Here is a 19,131-nt window from a genome sequence, read left to right on the forward strand (position 1 = left end):
ACAAGGGCAAAATTGTTCACTTCTGTGGGTTAGTCACAGCAAAAACATTGGGATTTCATAATTTCTTCCAGCTCAAGAAAAATACCTGGTAAGAGCAGCAAAAGCCCTGGCTGGGTCAGTTCATGCTGCAGCTGAAGGGGACCCCTGGCCCCTCCATCAGCCCTGTGGGGAATCTTCCTGGTTTGTTAGGGACAGGAGCATCAGGAGAGTGGGGTGCTGGGTAAGTCTTCCAAAATGAATCCCCTCAGCTATGGTTTCCAGCCTGGGCAAGGAAGCAAAGCTGCTGTGGGAAAGGTAAATTTTGTGTGGGAAGCACACGTACATCCCGGGTTTATCTCTTGGTGGTGAGCAGATGGGGCTTGGCATCATAGCTCAAGATGTTTTCTGAAGCTTGACCTCAAGGTTTGGTCTAGGGTGACAAACTCACCTTTCTCTTTTGTATAGTTCAGAGATGTGGAAGGGATGTGGCCAAAATGTCCTGGTAAAAGATGGAGGAAAGACCCTGAGAGCTGCTGCTCCATGTGGTAAGATGTAAATCTGGGGAACCTCTGTGAATGATGCTCTGGACATCTGAACTCCCCTGTCAGTACAGTCCCTGCCCTTTACACCATCCTGGCTAGGTCTGTGATTTGGATGCCCAGCATGATGTGCAACAGTAGGAGCAGCAGCCAGGGCTTTCAAAGATGGGAACTGTAGTGGGTTTGAGCACCAGGAACATGTTTTTCTCAGCGCTATGGCCCAATGGCATGATGCTCTGGGGAGGAGGGCTTTGACTGGCAAAGTCTCCAGCAAGGCTTCACACAGTGAAGCAGAAACAGCACATTGTTACACCAAGAAACAGTCCAAAGACACAGTTTACAAGGATATCAAGCCCAGTGGGCAGGAGTGATCCTTCCCTCTGCTTTTAAAAATGACTTTTTGGATGGGGATGGGATGGGATGGGATGAACCAGATTATCCCCATGAGGGACAGCAATTATCATCCCTCCTGGCAGGCTCAGCAGACCAGCCAGGGCTGAATGAGCAGGCAGAATGAGCTGCTGGTTTATCCCTGGTGACCACTGAGCTTTGTTCCTCTGCCTTTTGCTGCAAAGATTTTGGGGACTTTAGGGTGATGCCCTGCTAGAGACAGGTCTGTATCATACAGCTGGAGGTGGCACCGTGCTGCACGCAGCTCTACTGCTGGCTTTTAATGGACAGGATGAAAACTGGGAGCTTCACTACTGCTTGACTTGTGAACTTTGGGTAAGAAGAGAAGCTGTTCCAGAGGTGAGCTCATTTCTAACCCCGGGAAATGACTTCATGGATGCTGGTATTTACTCACAAAAACATTGCATGTCAGATGTCCCTGACTAGACTTTCTGTTTCGAGTCCAGTATGAGACAAAAATTTCCTTGGATGAGCTGCTCCTGAGACAATTCAAGGTTTGGAGGAGGAGGACAGAATTAGAGGGGGGGGAAAAACCCCACAACTAATATTAAAAACTCTGAAATCATGATTTTTTTCTGAGCAAAGAGGGAATTTAGGACAGCCAGCTTGGCAGAGGCATCCGCCTGGGATGAGTATGCTGGGAGTGAGGGTGCAGGTGGATGGGTGCTGTTGTGGGACGGCTCTGCTCAAAGAGCAACCATTATGCCCCACCCCCCTAGCACTCATCAGCAGATGAAAAGATGAAGTTTTCTATCTTTTGTGAAGCCAAGACCCTGGGGGTGATTTATTGAGATAAACAGCAGCAGGTTCCCTACCCCATGTTTGCATTCCATGAGTGGAAAATACATCCCGTGCCGCTCTCCCTGTGTGAGATCACCGTTCGCAGGGGAAGGCTGGTGGAAAAACACAGCCCTTGAGTTCCTGTCTAAGGTCTGTTCATGCAACAGCTGCCTCTGGGGCTGTGCTACCTGGTGGATGATCCATATGGAATCAGGGAGAAAACTTCCATTGGAGATGTTCTGGCTTGCTGTGGCCCAGTGCTGGGCTGCAGCTCCAGGGTTGTGCCAGGGCAGCATCCCAAAAGGAGGGAATTTCGGAAAGAGCCGAGCCGCGGTGTATGGAAACAAGCCCTGCCTGCCAACGCTGTTTCCTAATCCAGGGGACCAAAACCCTCTGATTGTTAAACCAGTGTTCAGAGCTTCAGCTGAAGGCTGCTGAGCAGACAACATCCAAGCTGACCTTTGAGGAGACAACCAAAAAAAATAAAGGGAGAAAACACAAGGGGGTTACTGTGCAAAAGGCAGAGAAAAATAATCATTTTAATATGGGACCCCACCCTTTGAAGAAGACTTTTTGCTCATGCATGCCCAGGACATTTCTGAGTGATGGCATGCTAAAAAAATCCTCTCTGAACAGGGACCAAAGGCTTTGTTGTGGCATGAGTGGAGGCTTACAGTTCTCAAGAAAAATCCTGTCCCTCTCTTGCATCATGCACTCGGGGACCAGGAGGACATTTCTAGACAAAAAGGCAGCCAGCTGGGCAGAAGGACAAACAGGGGCTGCATTCCTGACTCCCTATTTAATTGCTTCAGTGCAGGTGCAAAATACTCAATGAAAAGAAAAACAAGGATGAGTGTGTGGGGTCAAATCAATCTCGGCTTTAACCAGGAGCCTAATGCAAGAAGGAGGAGGGTGCTGTAATAAATGGGCTCCCAGCCAACTTCTTTGTGGTTTCTGGGCTTATTTATTTATTTAGCAGGGACCAGGCTCATTCCTGTGATGCTCTGACCAGGTAAGGATGGGGATGGTTCCCTCCTGTGCAGCCAGGGTGGCTGGTGCTCACTGGGCGCCTGCACTCCTGCACTGCCCACTGCTCTGCTCTTTCCCTATGGGTGTACAGTGTGTGGAATGCATAAACTGCTCCCTGCAGCTCTGAGCAGAGTTTCCAGCCTGCTCCCTTTTAGTGGTTCAATAGGTGGAATGGAGGGTGGAGGAGATTCTGACAGATGGTGATACCCTGAGGGCTGACATGGTCCAGCAGCCATATCATCTCCTGGGTCTCAAGACCCAGTCTCTCTCCCACATAATTTGACTTTTAAACACACAAGAGGGTAAAAAAAAACAATCTTCCTTTTCCACTTTGCAAGCAGAGTAACCTCAGAGACGGTGCAACCTGCTCTTGGAGCTTGGACATTTCCTCCCCAAAATAAGTGGGGATAGTTTTAACAGTGGAAACTCTCCTATCCCAGAACTGCCTCCCCTTAGGGAACAACGCAGAGCCACTGCCACCAGCCTGGGTCCTGTGGCCCCCTGAGCAACATGTGCATCTTAATTTAATAGACCTGGAGATGTGAAGGACTGTTTGCAGGTAATTAAAGTCCTCCTGACACCCCTGAAAATGTGTGCTGGCCCCAGTGGGAATTGGGGTGGCCCTCTGTCATCCCCACACCTCTGCTGCTTCTGATGGCAGGAGGAGCAGGATCTCCTCAGTTTCCCTCCCTGGTTTTGCAGCACACATCATATTTTTTAAGCCCTCATGAGCATTTTGTCAATCCTAGGATTTTGAGTTGTCACTGAATAACACTGAAAGAAATATAAAAACATCAAGGTGGGAACCGACAGACTGCGGGGGGGGGGGGGGGGGAGGGGGCGGGGGGAGATAAATATTCATTAAAACAGCAAAATGACCCAAATTTCTCCTTGTTAATTTCCTCCTTACAGCAAGTCCAGCCCAGACGCGTACCTGTGATGCTCTCACGGACCTGTGTGGTCCAGGAGCATTGCTTGGGGGGGTGTATGTGTGCTGTGAGTCTCCTGGTTGTCTGAGCAACGACGATGTTCATCACCAACTCCAGGGATAATTAACTCATTTCCCTGTATTTATAGCAATCCAATGCAGGGACTGTTGGCACTTATCCCTGATGGGGCCACATTTGGCTACAACATCTTGAATTTTGGCTGCTTCTTGCAGTACAGCAGCTTTGTCATCCCTGCTGCCTGATCATCAAGCCTGAAAGCAGGCAGCTCGTTAAGGCAGTAAGGGCAGAGGTGCCTGGGGGTGAACCATCAGCAGCTCCCCGAGCGGGGCTGCCGGTGGATGCTCACCCCTGTGTGCCCTGCTCCTGCTCTGCCAGCGCGGGGGAAGTTGGCAGCAGCATTCTTATCTCCAGGTTCCTGCAGATGCCTGGGCTAAATGCAGTGTAGCTCCCGGCTCGGCTGCCAGCAAGGAGAAATTTAGCTGCTCCAGGGGTTTTGTTGCAGGGTTGTGATGCAAAGAGGAGCTGGAGCGTCCTGACTCGGCACCGCGGCGGCGGGAGACCTGTGGGGAAAGACAAGGAGCTGCTTCTCTGCATCCGGGCATGTGTTTGCCAGGTACCTTCCCATCAGCTGGGACAAATCCAGACCTGGACAAGGCGCTTGTTCCTCCCAGATGGCCATCAAACAGCTCGGTACTGATAAACTGCTTTTTCTTTTCACCGCTTGTTTGTTCAGTTGCTCTTTTGGGAGGGAAGGAGGCAGCAAGGTGGGGCTCATTCTCAGGGGCTCAGGGTGCAGGTGGTGGGGCTGGAGGAGGGTGGTTTGCTGCAAGGTGTCAGCATCTCTGTCCTGCAGAGCTGGGTGGACAAATTTGATCTCTGCTGCTTATGTATTGGTGGAATGCTTTAGTTGGGGATCAGCAAACCCAAAGGGGCTTGAACACTAAGAGAAGTACCCTACCTACAGCTGGGACTGGCTACAGCTGATGTCTGCAGAAGCTGGAAGTCTTTGCCCTTGAAATGTGAGTTCTCCCCAAGCTGGTTGTGGTCAGGCAAAGAGAGCAATTAAATCAAGCTGTGAGAGACCACCATGCTGCCCATCAGCCCTTAACCATTCCCCTGGTAGCTGTGTTTCTACCTTCACTTCCTCCTGCTTACCTTCCTGAAGGCAAAGGGATAGAGGTGTTGAGCTGGTGCTGCTCCTAGGGAGGTCCAATATCCTAAATGCCACTGTGATCTTCTCCCTAGAGCTGCTGGTCAGTCCTGGGACAGTATGAGAGTATCTTTCTCCCCTCCTGGTCACCCCCAGGTGCTCCCACCCATGACCCCAGATCCAGCACTAGAGATGGAAATGGACTATTAAAGTTCAGGTGAACTATTAAGGTTTAATACACTAATGAAAAGTGCTATGGGGTTTCTAAAAGGGTGAGACCTGCTTGTAAAGCCCTTTGGAAGGATGAGTCCTTTGCCACTCTGCTCTGCTGCAACTCTGCTCTGGTGAGACCTCACCTGGAGTACTGTACTCACCTTTAGGGCCCCAGCACAAGAAGGACATGGAGCAGATCTAGAGGAGAGCCACAGAGGGCTGGAGCATCTTTCATACAAAGACAGGCTGAGAGTTGGGTCTGTTCAGCCTGGAGAAGAAAAGGCTCCAGGGAGACCTTCTAGTGGCATTTCACTATCTGAATGGGATCTCCAGGAAGGGTGTTTAGAAGGGCCTGTGGTGAGAGGGTGAGGAGCAATGATTTGAAACTGGAGCAGAGATTTAGGTTAGTCACAGGGATGAGGTTTTTATCTATGAAAAGTGGTGAAATACTGAAATAGGTTGCCCAAAGACATGGTCCCTGGAGCCATTTGAGGTCAAACATGGTGGGTCCCTGAGCAACCTGCTTTAGTTGGAGCTGTCCCTGCTGACTACAGGGGGGCTGGACAGGATGACCTTTGAGGGTCCCTTCAAACATGATGCATTCTGTGATTCTGTAAACCAAGCCCAGCTGCTCTGGCACACATTCAGCCATCTCTGGTGTGATCCATTCTTGGCCAGGCACTGGTGGGCAGCAGCTTGTCCTGTGGTTGTGGCCACTGCTTCTGCTTCCCAGCTGCTCATCCACCTCACAAAGAGCTAAAAATACAGCACTGTGAGCTGCAGCTCCAGCAGGGGTTAGCCAAAGAAGGCAGCTGGGAAGTGACACCAAGACACGGAGCCTCAGCAGCTCAGCAAAATGGGTAACATGGAGGGGACAGGCAGGGACAGACCAGAACTGGCAGGTTGCTGCTGGTGCCTCCAGTGCAGATCTCACCACTTCTCCTTGGGCTGCAGCTGCAGCACATGACACAGTCTCTACAAGGGGTTCACTTTGCCGCTTGCATTTTGGCAGGGGATGAGCGATGAGCAGCTCCCCACATCTCCCTGCTGCCCCACCATGGAGGGGGACACCAACATCTCGGCCTCTGGCTGCCCCGAGCGCTGGGTGGAGCCCCGGTTCACTCGAGCAGCCATGGTGCGGGTGACCATCACGGCCATCCTCTTCGTGCTGGCGGCGGGCAGCAACGCGGCGGTGCTGGGCAGCCTGCTGAGGAAGAGGAGGAAGTCCCACGTGCAGCCGCTGATCCTCAGCCTGGCGCTGGCTGACCTGCTGGTGACGGTGGCGGTGATGCCCCTGGATGCGGCGTGGAACGTGACGGTGCAGTGGTACGGGGGGGATTTGTCCTGCAAGCTCCTCAACTTCCTCAAGCTCTTTGCCATGTACGCGGCCGCGCTGGTGCTGGTGGTCATCAGCCTGGACCGGCACGCAGCTGTCCTCCAGCCCTTCTCTCGTGCTCGCCGCCGCAATGGTCTGCTGCTCCGTGCTGCTTGGGTCGGCAGCGTGCTCCTGGCCTTGCCCCAGGTAGGGCTCGGTGTCCTCAAAAAATGACCTGTCTAGGCTGGGGTGGTCTGGGAGAAGGTCCTCACCGTCCTGGCAGTCCAAACAAGCCCATCCCAATCCATGGTCTCCATCACCACTGGCTTGGCTTTGCTGAGCAAAGCAATGTGGTTGCTGTGTTGAGTTCTCTGCACCTTCACTGCAGTACCATCAGGGTGTTATGCTAAGGGCTGGGGAAAAAATGGTGTCCATTATTGTTTGCTCCTCATGCACTCAGTTATCTTCTCTTAAATACGCATAGGATTTCACAGTGGATCACATCAACCTGGCTGTATGCATGAGCTAGGTGCCCCAAGCACATCTCCCAGTCCAGCAGAGGCAAGGAAGCACTCTCCACGCACAGCCAGGTACATCTGCAGGACATGGTGTCCTGTTCCAAAGCCTCTCTGAGTTATGATTGGGTTCTCCATTTCAGCTTTTTCTGTTCCACCTGCACACAGTCCCAGGAGGGAACTTCACCCAGTGTGTTACTCACGGCAGCTTCCGAGCACACTGGGAGGAAACCATCTACAACATGTTCACCTTCACTACCCTCTACATCACCCCCCTGAGCGTCATGATTATTTGCTACGTCCAGATCATTTGGGAGATCACTAAGCAGCTAAAGATCAACAAAGGTGAGCAGGTCCCAGCCCTTTTGTGTCCTCCACAACTCTATGATTGATCCTGCTCCAGCCTGGAGCATTGCTGCATCTCTGCCAACATCCTTTGAAGGGTAACTGTAATGAGGGGTGTGACACAGGCCTCTTGACTCTCCTCTTCTGCTTCCTGTGGGACACAGAGCAGATCATGAGGTGGCCTCCCATTTCTGGCAGAAGCCCAGTCATGAATGGTTATGTTCTGGTTTTCTCCCATGTTCAGTTATCCTTTTGACTCTCCCTGGCAGGTTTGATAACTCCAAATGACCACATCTCCAAGGCACGCATGAAGACTCTCAAGATGACCATAGTGATTGTGGCCACCTTCATCATCTGTTGGACCCCATACTACCTCCTGGGCTTGTGGTACTGGTTCCAGCCAGCCATGATACAGAAGATGCCAGAGTATGTCAACCACATCTTCTTTCTCTTTGGCTTGCTGCACACATGCACTGACCCCATCATTTATGGGCTGTACACCCCCTCCTTTCGGGAGGACGTGCAGTTGTGTCTCAGAGGCATTGAAACTGCCATTACCAGGCATGAGAAGCACAAACCTGTGCCAGTCTCAGAGAAGAACATCAAAGATGGTGCTGCTAATGGTGGAGTGGCATCAGGAGGCTCCAATGGGACAACTGTCAACACAGTCTGCTGAAGAGAGGTACCCAGAAGGAGATGGGAGACACAGCTTTGGGAGCTGCTTTGTCCCATAGAATCATTCTGGAGACTGTCATAGGGAGGTTTGCCACCCAGCTTTGGTTGGTGAGGGTCTCTGACCAGCAACTTGGAATGTGTCTTCTGTTTGTACTCAGGGTGAAAAACATCTGGGAATGTTTATGGCCATTCCCTCAAATTCTGGTAGCCCTGGGACAATATACACCTGTTGGAGCAGGTCCAGAGGAGGCCACAACAATGATGGAAGGGCTGGAACCCCTCTGCTGTGAAGACAGGCTGAGAGAGTTTGGCTTCTTTGTTTTGGAAGAAAGAAGACTCCAGGCAGACTTTCCTGTGGCTTTTCAGTACTTAAAGGGACTGATCAGAAAACTTGGGACAGACTTTTGAGCAGGGCCTGTTCTAACAGGAGGAAGGGTGATGGGATTTAGACTGGGGAGAAGGAAGACATTTTTTACATTGAGGGTGGTGAGACCCAGTTTACCCTGAGAGTTGGGAAATGCCCCATCCCTGGAACCATTCCAGATCAGGCTGTTTAGGGCTCTGAGCAATCTGATCTAGTTGCAGACGTCCCTGCTGAGTGCAGGGTAGGGGTGAAGTAGATGACTTTTAAATGTCCCTTCCAACCTAAACCATTTTACAATTCTCTTTCCCTTTATGGGAAGAAAATTCTCTCGCTTCCCCAAAAATCTGTTTGGGAAACACCAGCTGCAGCCACAGCAGGATCAGCTTTGTCTGACTCAGGAGCGTTCACCACGCTGATGTGACAAACACCATAATAAGCACAGGTAGCTCTATATCTTACAACTCCTCGACCTCGCCCTGGGCTGCCTGCTTCAGACACAGCAGGCCTTTGTTGAGGGGGGGCAGAGGGGGAGGAAATTCTGCTTCGTTCCCCCATTAGCATTTTTATAGGCCCATGCACGTTCAAAGAGCCACATGAGTGGCTGCAGAGGTTACTGTGAACCTGGGGTTAATTCATAATATTGTTAGTTACTCAGCACAATGCTCGCATTAATTCCGCCGACCGCCTCTCGCCGCGTTGGGAAACACATGCTGAACTCAGCAGGCAGCACAGCAAACAAGCCTGGCAGCAGGATATTAAGTATTTTGCTGGCCTGCTAAGGTAGAATGTTGAGTACCTTAAATGCATTTATTTTCTCATTGCCTTTGAAGACAGCATTACCTTGCTGCACAGATGTGGAGCTGAAGCACTCAGGAGGCTGTGCCCAGCATTCCAACAGGTCTGGGAGCATGAGGGACAGGGCTACAAGCCCTCCAAGCAGCAACTGAGTCATGTCCCTCAGGTCTCAGCCCCTACCTGCAGCCAGCTCTTTCTTGTGGGTCTATTTAAACCGTTCAAAACAGGAAAAGCTGTTTCTTTCCCTTAGATACCTGCTGATTGCATTGCAGTGCTGGACTCTGTACATCTGCCAGGAGAGCCCCTGCAACGCTTTTCTCTCTGGAGCAGCTGGTGCACAAGATCAGCTCAAGAACCAGCTACCTGCACAGATACTGTTGCCCCATGCTTCGGAAAAGAGCTCAGCTGAGTGGCTTAGAGCCAAATAAAGACCCAGACAGACAGCAGGAGACAGCTGATGACTGGGTCTTGCATCCATTCCTTTGCTTACTCTTCAGAAACCTTTCTGTGCAAAGCAACTCTGACAGGAGAGACTCAAAACCCTGTTGCCTTCCTCCCCATCTGCTCCTTTCCACTTGCAGATCCTAAGTTTGTGCCTTTTCCAGTGGTGCAAACAGATATCCCACAACTGCTGCCCAATATTCTCCTTTTCCAAATGCTTCCCCACAGCTTCTAAAGGATGTTTGTAGACATGCAAGCTTTTCAACAACAAAATATCCTTTTGACAGCATCAAACACTATACATTTTCTGGGTGGTTCTATCCTAAATGGACACATAGATGGCACAACAGGATCTTTTTGGGGCTGGAAAAGACCTTTAAGATCATCAGGTCAGTCCATTCTCTAACGGTACTAAGGTACATCCCTCAGCATCATAGCTTTTATACACCTCCAGGAATGGGGATTCAACCACCTCCTTGGGGAGCCTGTTTTGAGAATCCCTTCAGTGAAGAAGTTTCTTCTAATATCTGACCTAAACCTCCGCTGGTGTGACTGGAGACCATTTCTTCTCATCCTCTCGCTTGCTACTAGGGAGAAGCAGCTCATCTCCACCTCCCTACAACCACTTTTCAGTTGCGCAGGTGGACGAAAAAGGGACAACTCTTCCCAAGAAGCCCACAGAGGTCTCAAACCCCAAGTCTCTGCATTGGATTATCGAGGAGTAAAGTACTACAAAGTTGTCAGAGGTGTTGTGCAACAAATAGTTAGTTTCTGTAGACTTTAACTGCAAATCAACACCATAATTAGCACATACATTTCGTGGGCTGAGGCAATGCAGTGTGAGCATTATTAATGGACTGTAAAAGGCAACGGGGAATTGGATCATAATGCTCTTGTTTTGCAGGCTGTAGGGTGAATACATAAATTTGTTCTGACAGCAAAATTAACTGTAATAAATGCCTCTAGCTCCATCCACCAAGAGGGGCTGCTGTAAACCAACTACTTCTCAGCCTTGAGTTAGAAAAAGCCTGATTACCAGGTCATTATTTCTGGCAATTAGGTACCAGAACAACACAAGAGGAAAATAATAATTATATATATATATATATATATATATATATATATATATATAATGTTTTTCCTTTGAAATATTTAATGAATAAGATAGTAATCAAAGACTCATTTGCTGGAAATACATGATGAGATTTCTGGGTTTGTTTTTTTTTGTGGTTAGGGTTCACTGTGCAGCAAACCCCTGTGTTTATCAAGCCTATAACCAAAAGCTAGGCAGCAAGCCTGAATGGTGGCACGCAGCTACCTTTTCTTTGCATGGAATCCCTGGGCTCTGCATCACAGAATTGTTTTGGTTGGAAGAGATCTTGAAGATCATTGAGTCCAATTGTTCACCATTCATGAAGTGGGTTCAATCATTCCTGTGGTTTTGGGAAGTGTTTACAGCACTGTACAGCTGGAAAAGAATAAGAGAATGACTGTACTGAATTTTGTTTCCCATCTATGTGATAGAATATTTGGGAGGGAAAGGGCTGGGACAGGTTTATCCCATGCCCTGTCAATAATCACACAACAGCTCTTTGCTCCTTCTTTGGTCTCAGTTAGTCGCAGGTTGTTTGTAGTAGTAGCAAATATAAAGGACACAGGCAGGAGGGTGAGACTTGACCTGTTTATGTTGCACAATTAACTTGCACACACCTGTATGTGTTTCCAAACAGACCCCCAAAACACCCTTATTCAAGATTAGAAAACAGAGCTGCTGTTGTTTTCCACAGCAGCATTAAGCCAAAGCACGTCACAAGCAGTAGAATTTCTGTAATCACAGAATCCCAGCGTGGTGGGGGTTGGAAGGGCCCTCTGGGGACCATCCCCTCCCATCTCTCTGTTAATGCAAAGTCACTCAGAGCAGGTTGCCCAGGATCACAATGTCCAGGTGGGTTGTGAACCTCTCCAGAGAAGTAGACTCCACAATCTCCCTGGGCAGCCTGCTCCAAGGCTCCACCACCCTCACAGCAAAGAGGTTTATCCTTGTGTTTAGGCGAAACTTCTTGCATTACGGTTTGTGCCTCTTGCCCCTTGTCCTGTTGCTGAGGACACTGGAAAGAGTATGGCCCCATCCTCTTGCCCTCCACCCTTTAGCTGTTGCTCAGCATTGATCGAATCCCCCCTCAGGCTGCTCTTCCACATGTTAAACAGCCCCAGGCCTCTCAGCCCTTCCTCCCCACACAGATGCTCCAGTCCCCTCAGCATCTTTGTAGCCTTTGCTGACTCTCTCCAGTAGTTCCTTGTCTCTCTTGAACTGGGAATCCCACAACTGGACACAAAACTCCAAACTTGGCCTCACTAGGGCATAGTAAAGGGTAGGATAACCTGTGCACAGGTTGTCATATGGAGGCCCATGTGAAGCGTACACAAAATTAACTGAACTATGAACCTTCACAGGCATAAAATACAACCCTACCAGTTCTGCTGCCATTTCACTCCATTTCCAAGTGTTTCAGGAGATATTTGGCACATAACTGCTGGTTAGTCCATTTGCCTGTAAAGGGAGGCTGAAAACAATCAATACAAGAAAAAAATTCCAAACCAGGTCCCAAAACCTAGGCAGCCCCAACTCCCAAAAGCCTGTCAGGTGGCAGCATAAGAGGAACCTTCACCCTCCCTCTTCTTACCATAGTATCAGTCAGGGTTGGAAGGGACCACAAGGATCATCTAGGTCCAACCCCCCTGCCATGGGCAGGGATACCCCACACTAGATCAGGCTGGCCAGAGCCTCATCCAGCCTGGTCTTAAACACCTCCAGGGACGGGGCCTCGACCACCTCCCTGGACAACCCATTCCAGGGCTTCACCACTCTCATGGTGAAGAACCTCCTCCTCACCTCCAGCCTGAATCTCCCCACCTCCAGCTTCATTCCATTCCCCCTAGTCCTATCACTTGGTGCAGAAGACAGAAGTTTGATAGGAATAGCCTCTACTTAGTATTGATACTAAAGGGCTGGAGCTTGTCTAATCTGCACAGTGACTGAAGACAAGAGCACAAACCTTGAAGATGTTTCAGAGGGGAAAGAATCCATACTAAAATCCATTTAACTTCTTGCATTTTGTTTGCTGTTTTATTTCTTTTTGTTTTCTTACAGTCATTATGCTCAAATATAAAAATTCATGGCCAAAGTCAAAGTTAGTTCTAAAAGTGATCCCATCTGCACTGGTACACGATAAACATCACTGTGTTTACCTTCTGAAACCAAGCTGCTCAGACTCCCTGCAGGTTGCTTGCTTGATGTAAAGAAAAGTCCTCTTTTCCAACTTGTGCAAACATGCCTCAGTTTGACAGAAAATAGTTACACCTGAGTGTTTCCACACTTAGTTTTCCTTAATTTTACATGACTTTTTCCCATGGACCCTTAACAACTGGTTCATGCTAAGCTGCACCATTGTGATCCTTCTCATCTGGGCATCCTCACGAATCACAGGAACACCGGAATAAGAATAAATGGAAAGATGCCATGAGAGGAATATATAGGTGACAGGCACCTTTATTTCCAGAGCCCTGGAAGAGATGCAGTGCATTGCAGATTGGCTGTTATTAAGGCACGTGGTGAAGAGTTTATTACGTCGGGCAAGCTCATCTCTCCGAGTCAAACATTCTGTGCCAGTAGTAGACGACGGTGGGCGAGTTGCTGGCCCCTATCACTATCAGCAGCAGCAGGTACAGCATCATCATGATGGCAAAACGGTGGGTGGAAAGCCAGGAAATTTGACTAGAAGGCCTGAAAGAGGAACAGGGAATTCTATCAGATGCATAAATATCTGGGCAAAGAGTATGCCAGGTTATGTTACTTTAAATCACAGAATACCAGGTCGGGAGGGACCTGAAGGATCACCAGGTGATGGTGCAGTTGAAATGAGCTGGCCCAGCACCCTGTCAAGCTCAGTCTTACAACTGTCCAGTGTAAGGGAATCTCTCATTTCTCTTGGGAGATGATTCCAATGTCTAACTGCTCTCACAGGGACAAATTTTCTTTTGGAGTCCAATCGGAATCTCCCCAGGAGTAACTTGTATCCAATATCCCTTGTCTTTTCCAGGACTCCTTGTAAAAAGGGAGGCTCCACTGTACCGGTAGCCACCCTTCACGTACTGGTGCATGGTAACAAGGCATCCCCTAAGCTTTCTCTTCTCAAGGCTGAACAAACCCAGTTCTCTCAGCCATTCTTCATATGGACTGAAGGTCTGCCAGTCCTCTGATCATTCCTGTGGCCCTTGGCTAAGCTAATGCAATAAAAGTAGAGAGTTGTTCCACAGTCCCTGTAACTAACAAAGCCTGATTTCAAATCCTTCTTCCCTAAATCTCTGTGCAGAATCCTGTTCTTTCTCCCCATGTTCACACCTTTCTCTGTGGTTTGGAGCTGTAACTGCCTGGCTTGCACACACGTGTTGATTAGCTGGGTGAGTGCTGCCACTTAGGAGAGATAATGGCTGAGCTAAAACTGCCCTGGTTTTAAGAGCTCCACTCATCAGGCTTTTCACCCTGTTTCCTGCCACAAAGAGATTATTTGAGCTCTTGAAGATATTAAGTGCTATTGGGTTCTGGTGAAAAGCAGATTTAGCTGAGCCTGGGAGTGTCAGAGTGAGACAGAGACAACGTTTTGGTATAAGCCTTATTTCCATGGGAAACAGGCTAAAAACAATGCCTGGCAGTGTCTTTCTTGCTTGTTTTCTGTTGTTTTTCAAAACTGAGATGTATTTGTCTGGCTGTTACAGCATACTCATCACTCCAGACAGCTGAACTCTTACCTCCTATGCTGTTTCTGTGAATACACCAGCAAGTATTTAACTCTTAAAAGCTGATTGTTTGTGACAACAAAGTACTTCTGCGGTACATCGCCCCCTTCGCTGTTTCTTACTCTTGCTCTTTTTCTGTCTATTTCTTCTGAATCTGAATGGGAAGAGAAAAGAAGAGGCCTTTGGGGGAACAGAAAAGCAAAAAAAGGTGCACTGACTTCAAGTAACTGCAAAAAAGTGAACCAACACCCCCCACCACATCCCAAACACCCCCCCACAAGGGTGGGAATGAGATAACCAAGGACCTAGACTTGGTATTCCCCTGAATCCCTAAGCATCTAAGAATAGGCTGAAAAGTTTGCTTGAGGCTATACCACTCCCAGACATCCCTGGTATGGGTGGCAGCATGGCCCAGACCAGGGTGATAGGAAGGCGTGTCTCCTACAGAGCACTTAAAGAGCTGCTCATGTTCACAGGGAAAGAAAAACAACACCGAAGAGTCCTGCAAGCAGGAAGCAGTCAAAGCAGAAGGAGAATCTGAGCAGAGGCTTCCCAGACATCTAATCAAGCTTATTACTGATATGTTGGTGATGCTTCTGTTCCACCACCGGGGGTGAAATGGTCAGGTGTCATGGAACATGGTTTTATCTTGCTGCAGAAACTAGGGAAAACAACTGATGCCACCAAAATGTTTTCTATCCCTTAAATGTGTTATTTTAAGAGAAGCTTCACAGACAAGGAGGCTGTTGTGCATTTGAGGGGTCAGGTGGAAAATGAGCCTGCAGCCAGTTTCTGTTGGAGGGTACCACATACTGCACAGGTTACACAGAACTACCTAGACTGGAAAAGACCTTTAAGATCATGAAGTCCAATCCTTATGATAGATATATGCACTCAGCTGGAAGAGGAGAAGTGCTAAGTGAGACATGAACTGCACCTAGTTATTATTGCAATGCTCACCTTTCTTTTTCACCTGGCACTTAACATCTGGGTGGTCGATGATCTCACAAACAGCTACACAGCTCAGGATAGAGCCCAATGCACTTCGCTGCCATCCAAGGCCATGAGGACTATAAAGGAGAGCCAGGCTCAGGTCACTGGTAAGATAGGTACCTTCACCAAACAGGGATGTCTGAAAGGGAGCAGAAATACATGCCAAAATCCTGTGTTGCAAACAATGAACAATGTACAAACGTTCTTCACTTCCAGACTGGCAGCTCTGTTTCTGAAGATAAACTAAGAAAGGCTTTCCTGACCTGTGTTGGGCCTGGTCCATGCTCTGTTTTTTGTCCTGGCACAACTTCCTCAGGGTGGGGCAGCTGTCCTCTCCCATCCCTCAGATTAGCTGCTTGGCACAGCCCTTGGTGTGGACAGATTCATGCTTTCCCGGATTTGGATTGAGTTTGCCAGCTTAAGTATTTTATATCAACATGACTGCACTGCTGTTGCTGTTAGAGGCATTTCACTGATTTGTTGAGGCTGCCTCCACAAACAAGGCAAGGCTCTGCTTGTGCTTGAATCCCTGCTTTGCTAGAAAAGAGGGAAGGACTTTTTTCACTTGCAAATTCCTTTCACATGAAACTGTTTTAATAACTTTGAATCAGAGGATTCAGCTGAAATTATTCATCCTGTAGAATCAGAGAATTGCTTTAGTTGGAAAAGACCTTTAAGATCACCAAGCCCAACCATTAGCACAGCACTGCCAGGTCACCACTATACAGTGTCCTTCAACACCACATCAACATGGCTTGTAAATCCCTCCAGGGATGGGGAGTCCACCACTGCCCTGGGCAGCTTGGGCCAGGCCTTGACAACTCTTTCAGGGAAGGAATTGTTCCTAACGTCCAACCTGAACCTTCACTTCCTCAGTTGTTCCTAATGTCCAACCTAAACCACTCTCATCCTATTGCTTGCTTCTTGGGAGAAGAGACTGACCCCCACCTTGCTCCAATCTCCTTTCAGGTAGTTATAGAAAGTGAGTAAGTCCACTGCACCTGATATGTCATTACTCATAAAGAATGTAGGGGAAAAACACAGTGCAAGTTGACTGGAAGGTTAAGCAGCTTCTGTGTCAAAGATGCTTTACAGATGACACAAGAATCCAGGAGTCCCAGCTGCCTTTCTGCTGAAACTGGAAGAGGTACAAATCCAGAATGTCACCCTTGACTAGGCCATCTAAAGAAGGCTCTATATGCATCTTAGCTGACCTAAAGTTGAAGTGAAGCAGAAAGAGAGAATCTCTGCACAGCTTGGATCACTACCCTGCACGGACACTTTGCAGCTGCAGACTGTCAGGCCAGTATTTTCAGAGGCATTACACTTCCTCACAAAGAAGCAAAAGATAATTTGTTACGCTGGAAAAAAAGGGTTTCATGCCACTTCCAGCTTTTACCCTCAGGCTGCACTAGAAAATTCAACACAACCATCCACAAAGGCCCACACTGAAGTGAAAACAGCAGTAAAAGACCACCAGCACATTTCATGCCCCTAAAGGAATTTGGGCCTATTTTTAAGAAGTGCCACTAGCTGCAAGTGACCAACAGAAGCTGGTACAAGTACAAGGAGCCTCACCCTGTTCAAATGGCAGTGTAGGCCGTTGTGAAGTATGGAATGGAAGTTCTCCAGGCGGCTCCCATGGAAGGCATAGATTAGGTCCCTCTTTCCCTTGGTCTCAGTAAACTTGGTGTCCATTTGATTGCAATACACGATCTCAAAGAGGTAGTCTGGAGCAGGAACTGTGGCCCCAGACAGCCCTGTGAGTTCCTGGATCTTCTTGTACTTAAAAACAGGAGGAATATGAGTGTTGGTTTATGGGGTTAGATTACTCACTGGAAATTCTGCTTCCTGTCCCTTAGTCTTTCATACAGCTCTATGTGTTTTGATTATGCTTTCTGTGTTAGAATTCAACTCTGTCACAAGTCAGGAGTAAGCAGACAGTAAAAATTCTGACAGTTTCTTGCTACCAAAGCTATACCCTAATCCTTCTTTCCAGAAGAAAAAACAACACCACCAAAAACCAAACCAACAAACAAACCAAACTGAATTGTGATTATGAGTCAACTGATGTAAGGACAATATCACAATTCTACTTTGGCTACTAAGACGATATATTCATCAGCTGATCTTGGAAGAGGAACAAAAATGAAAAGAGAAGTTCTTTTCATCCTGCTGCTAATCTCTGCAACTATTTTGATCCTTGTTACAGAAGTACCTCAGTGGCTCTCAATCTTCCCATTTTGGGGGCAGCATGCAGAAACATAAAGCTGTCTTTCTCAGTCAGAAGCAGGATCTAGCTCTATGACACCTGAGCTGGACTACTGTGGTCTAGAACATGCCTGTACATGCTGTGTTAGTTGGAGTATCCAACTGCAATCACTGCCCATTATCAACTACTGGCAGTGACAACTGTTTTTTCCAACTGCTCTTCCTGAAAATTTTGTTTCAAAACCAAAACAACCAATCCTCTCTAGATACAGAGAAAAGCTGCATTCACGCTGACCTGTCAAGCTCTCCCATCAACCAAATAACTTCTGTCAGGAGGGAATACTCCTTGAAGCGCAAGTTTGCTTTAAAGACAAAATTCTAATCAAGACTTTCAGAATTCAAAACTTACCTCTTGTTTCTTAGCACTTTGTATCACGAAGACCTTTGATGATAAAATCCAACTAAACAAATCCCAGGTCCTTTTCTCTGTTTTTGGCACAGACTCCAGCAGTTCTTTCAAGCTTGGTAGAGCGTTGGTATCTGCAAGCTAACAAGACAGGCATTTAGGACAAGCTCCTTTCCATTATGACTAAACAGAGACCTCTAGTGAAAACAAAACAATATTTCACCCTGAAAGGTTGTAAACTGAAGAGCAATTTCTACTCTGAGACAGAAACATTTGTATCCAGTCTGTGGGAAAGTTTCTCACTTCTCCTTAAAAACAAACACCAGACAAGTTACGAAGTATTTGTGTTTACCAACATTGTCTGTAAGGAATAATGAAACAAGTTCCTGAAAGGAAACAGCCCATCACAGTGTAGCATCTGCAGTGGGATAAACACAGGTGTTCAGGTCACGGCAAACACAAACCCTTCAAAACCCATGTCAATTTCACTGCGGGCAAGCTCTTAAAACGCTTCGTGTCCCAACACAGGGTCAGTAAGCTTCCACGGATGGGTGGGTTTCTAGGGCAGAATCTCAAATGTGCTTTAAAACCTGGGTTCCTTGACCAGATAAAGAATTAATTCTGCTTTATTCCTAACCCTGAAGCCCTGCTGCCCTCCCCCCGCCCCGCTTCTGCCCCCGCAGGGCGCCGGCACGCCCGGCCTGCGCTCCCCCAGCAGCCGGCCCTCACACGGCCGTTTCCCGAGGCACACCGCGGTGTTCCCGGCTCCGACACAGCCCCGCTCCCCGGGCGCGGGGCACCGCCACTCACCAGCCCCGCGAAGTCCTTGGTGTCACCGCTGGCGTAGCCACCCGGGAAGGGCCTGAGCACCGAATCCCGCTTGTAGCTCATGAGCGCGGCGGCGAAGAGGCTGCAGCGCAGGTCGGCGGCCAGCGGGTCCCTCTCCGCCTCCTCCCTAACGTCGGCCGCCGCCTCGCCGGGACCGCAGCCGGGCGGAGACATGCCCGGCGAGGGGCTGTCGCTCCGAGACGGCGACAGCTTCCCTCCCGGGCCGCGGCGCCCCTCTTCCGCCTTGCCGCCGGGGCCGCGGCCTGGCCCCGCCGTTGCGCTCGGCCCCGCCGCGCCGCTCCGCCCCGCTGCCGGCCGGCTGCCTCCGCCCGCCGCCGCTCCGTCGTGCCCCGCACGGTCCGGCCGTTGGGGCTGCAAGGGCTGCGGCTCTGGCA

General features: G+C 48.9%; 2 protein-coding genes across 3 annotated transcripts; one reads left to right on the forward strand and one right to left on the reverse strand.

Moving 5' to 3' along the window:
* The first annotated feature begins 1,224 nt into the window (after nt 1-1,224).
* Nucleotides 1,225-12,283, forward strand: LOC137443654 (gonadotropin-releasing hormone II receptor-like). The gene is made up of 5 exons (XM_068143493.1): nt 1,225-1,268; nt 4,191-4,378; nt 6,064-6,573; nt 7,025-7,226; nt 7,496-12,283. The coding sequence occupies exons 2-5, from the start codon at nt 4,289-4,291 to the stop codon at nt 7,900-7,902; spliced, it is 1,209 nt and encodes a 402-aa protein (XP_067999594.1). The 5' UTR covers nt 1,225-1,268; nt 4,191-4,288; the 3' UTR covers nt 7,903-12,283.
* A 317-nt stretch (nt 12,284-12,600) lies between these two features.
* On the reverse strand, nt 12,601-18,910 carry PARP16 (poly(ADP-ribose) polymerase family member 16). Of its 2 annotated transcripts, XM_068143494.1 has the most exons (6): nt 18,719-18,910; nt 17,912-18,049; nt 16,870-17,076; nt 15,259-15,430; nt 14,311-14,452; nt 12,601-13,285 (listed from the first exon to the last, which is right to left on the reverse strand). In XM_068143494.1, the coding sequence occupies exons 1-6, from the start codon at nt 18,908-18,910 to the stop codon at nt 13,141-13,143; spliced, it is 996 nt and encodes a 331-aa protein (XP_067999595.1). In that variant the 3' UTR covers nt 12,601-13,140. The 2 variants fall into 2 exon arrangements, with proteins under 2 accessions (XP_067999595.1, XP_067999596.1); XM_068143495.1 differs by lacking the exon at nt 16,870-17,076.
* Between the last annotated feature and the right edge of the window lie 221 nt (nt 18,911-19,131).

Source organism: Melanerpes formicivorus, unplaced genomic scaffold (genome assembly GCF_026170545.1).
Source record: "Melanerpes formicivorus ecotype bairdi unplaced genomic scaffold, bMelFor1.0.p_v2 SCAF_10, whole genome shotgun sequence".
NCBI classification, from domain to species: Eukaryota; Metazoa; Chordata; class Aves; order Piciformes; family Picidae; genus Melanerpes; species Melanerpes formicivorus.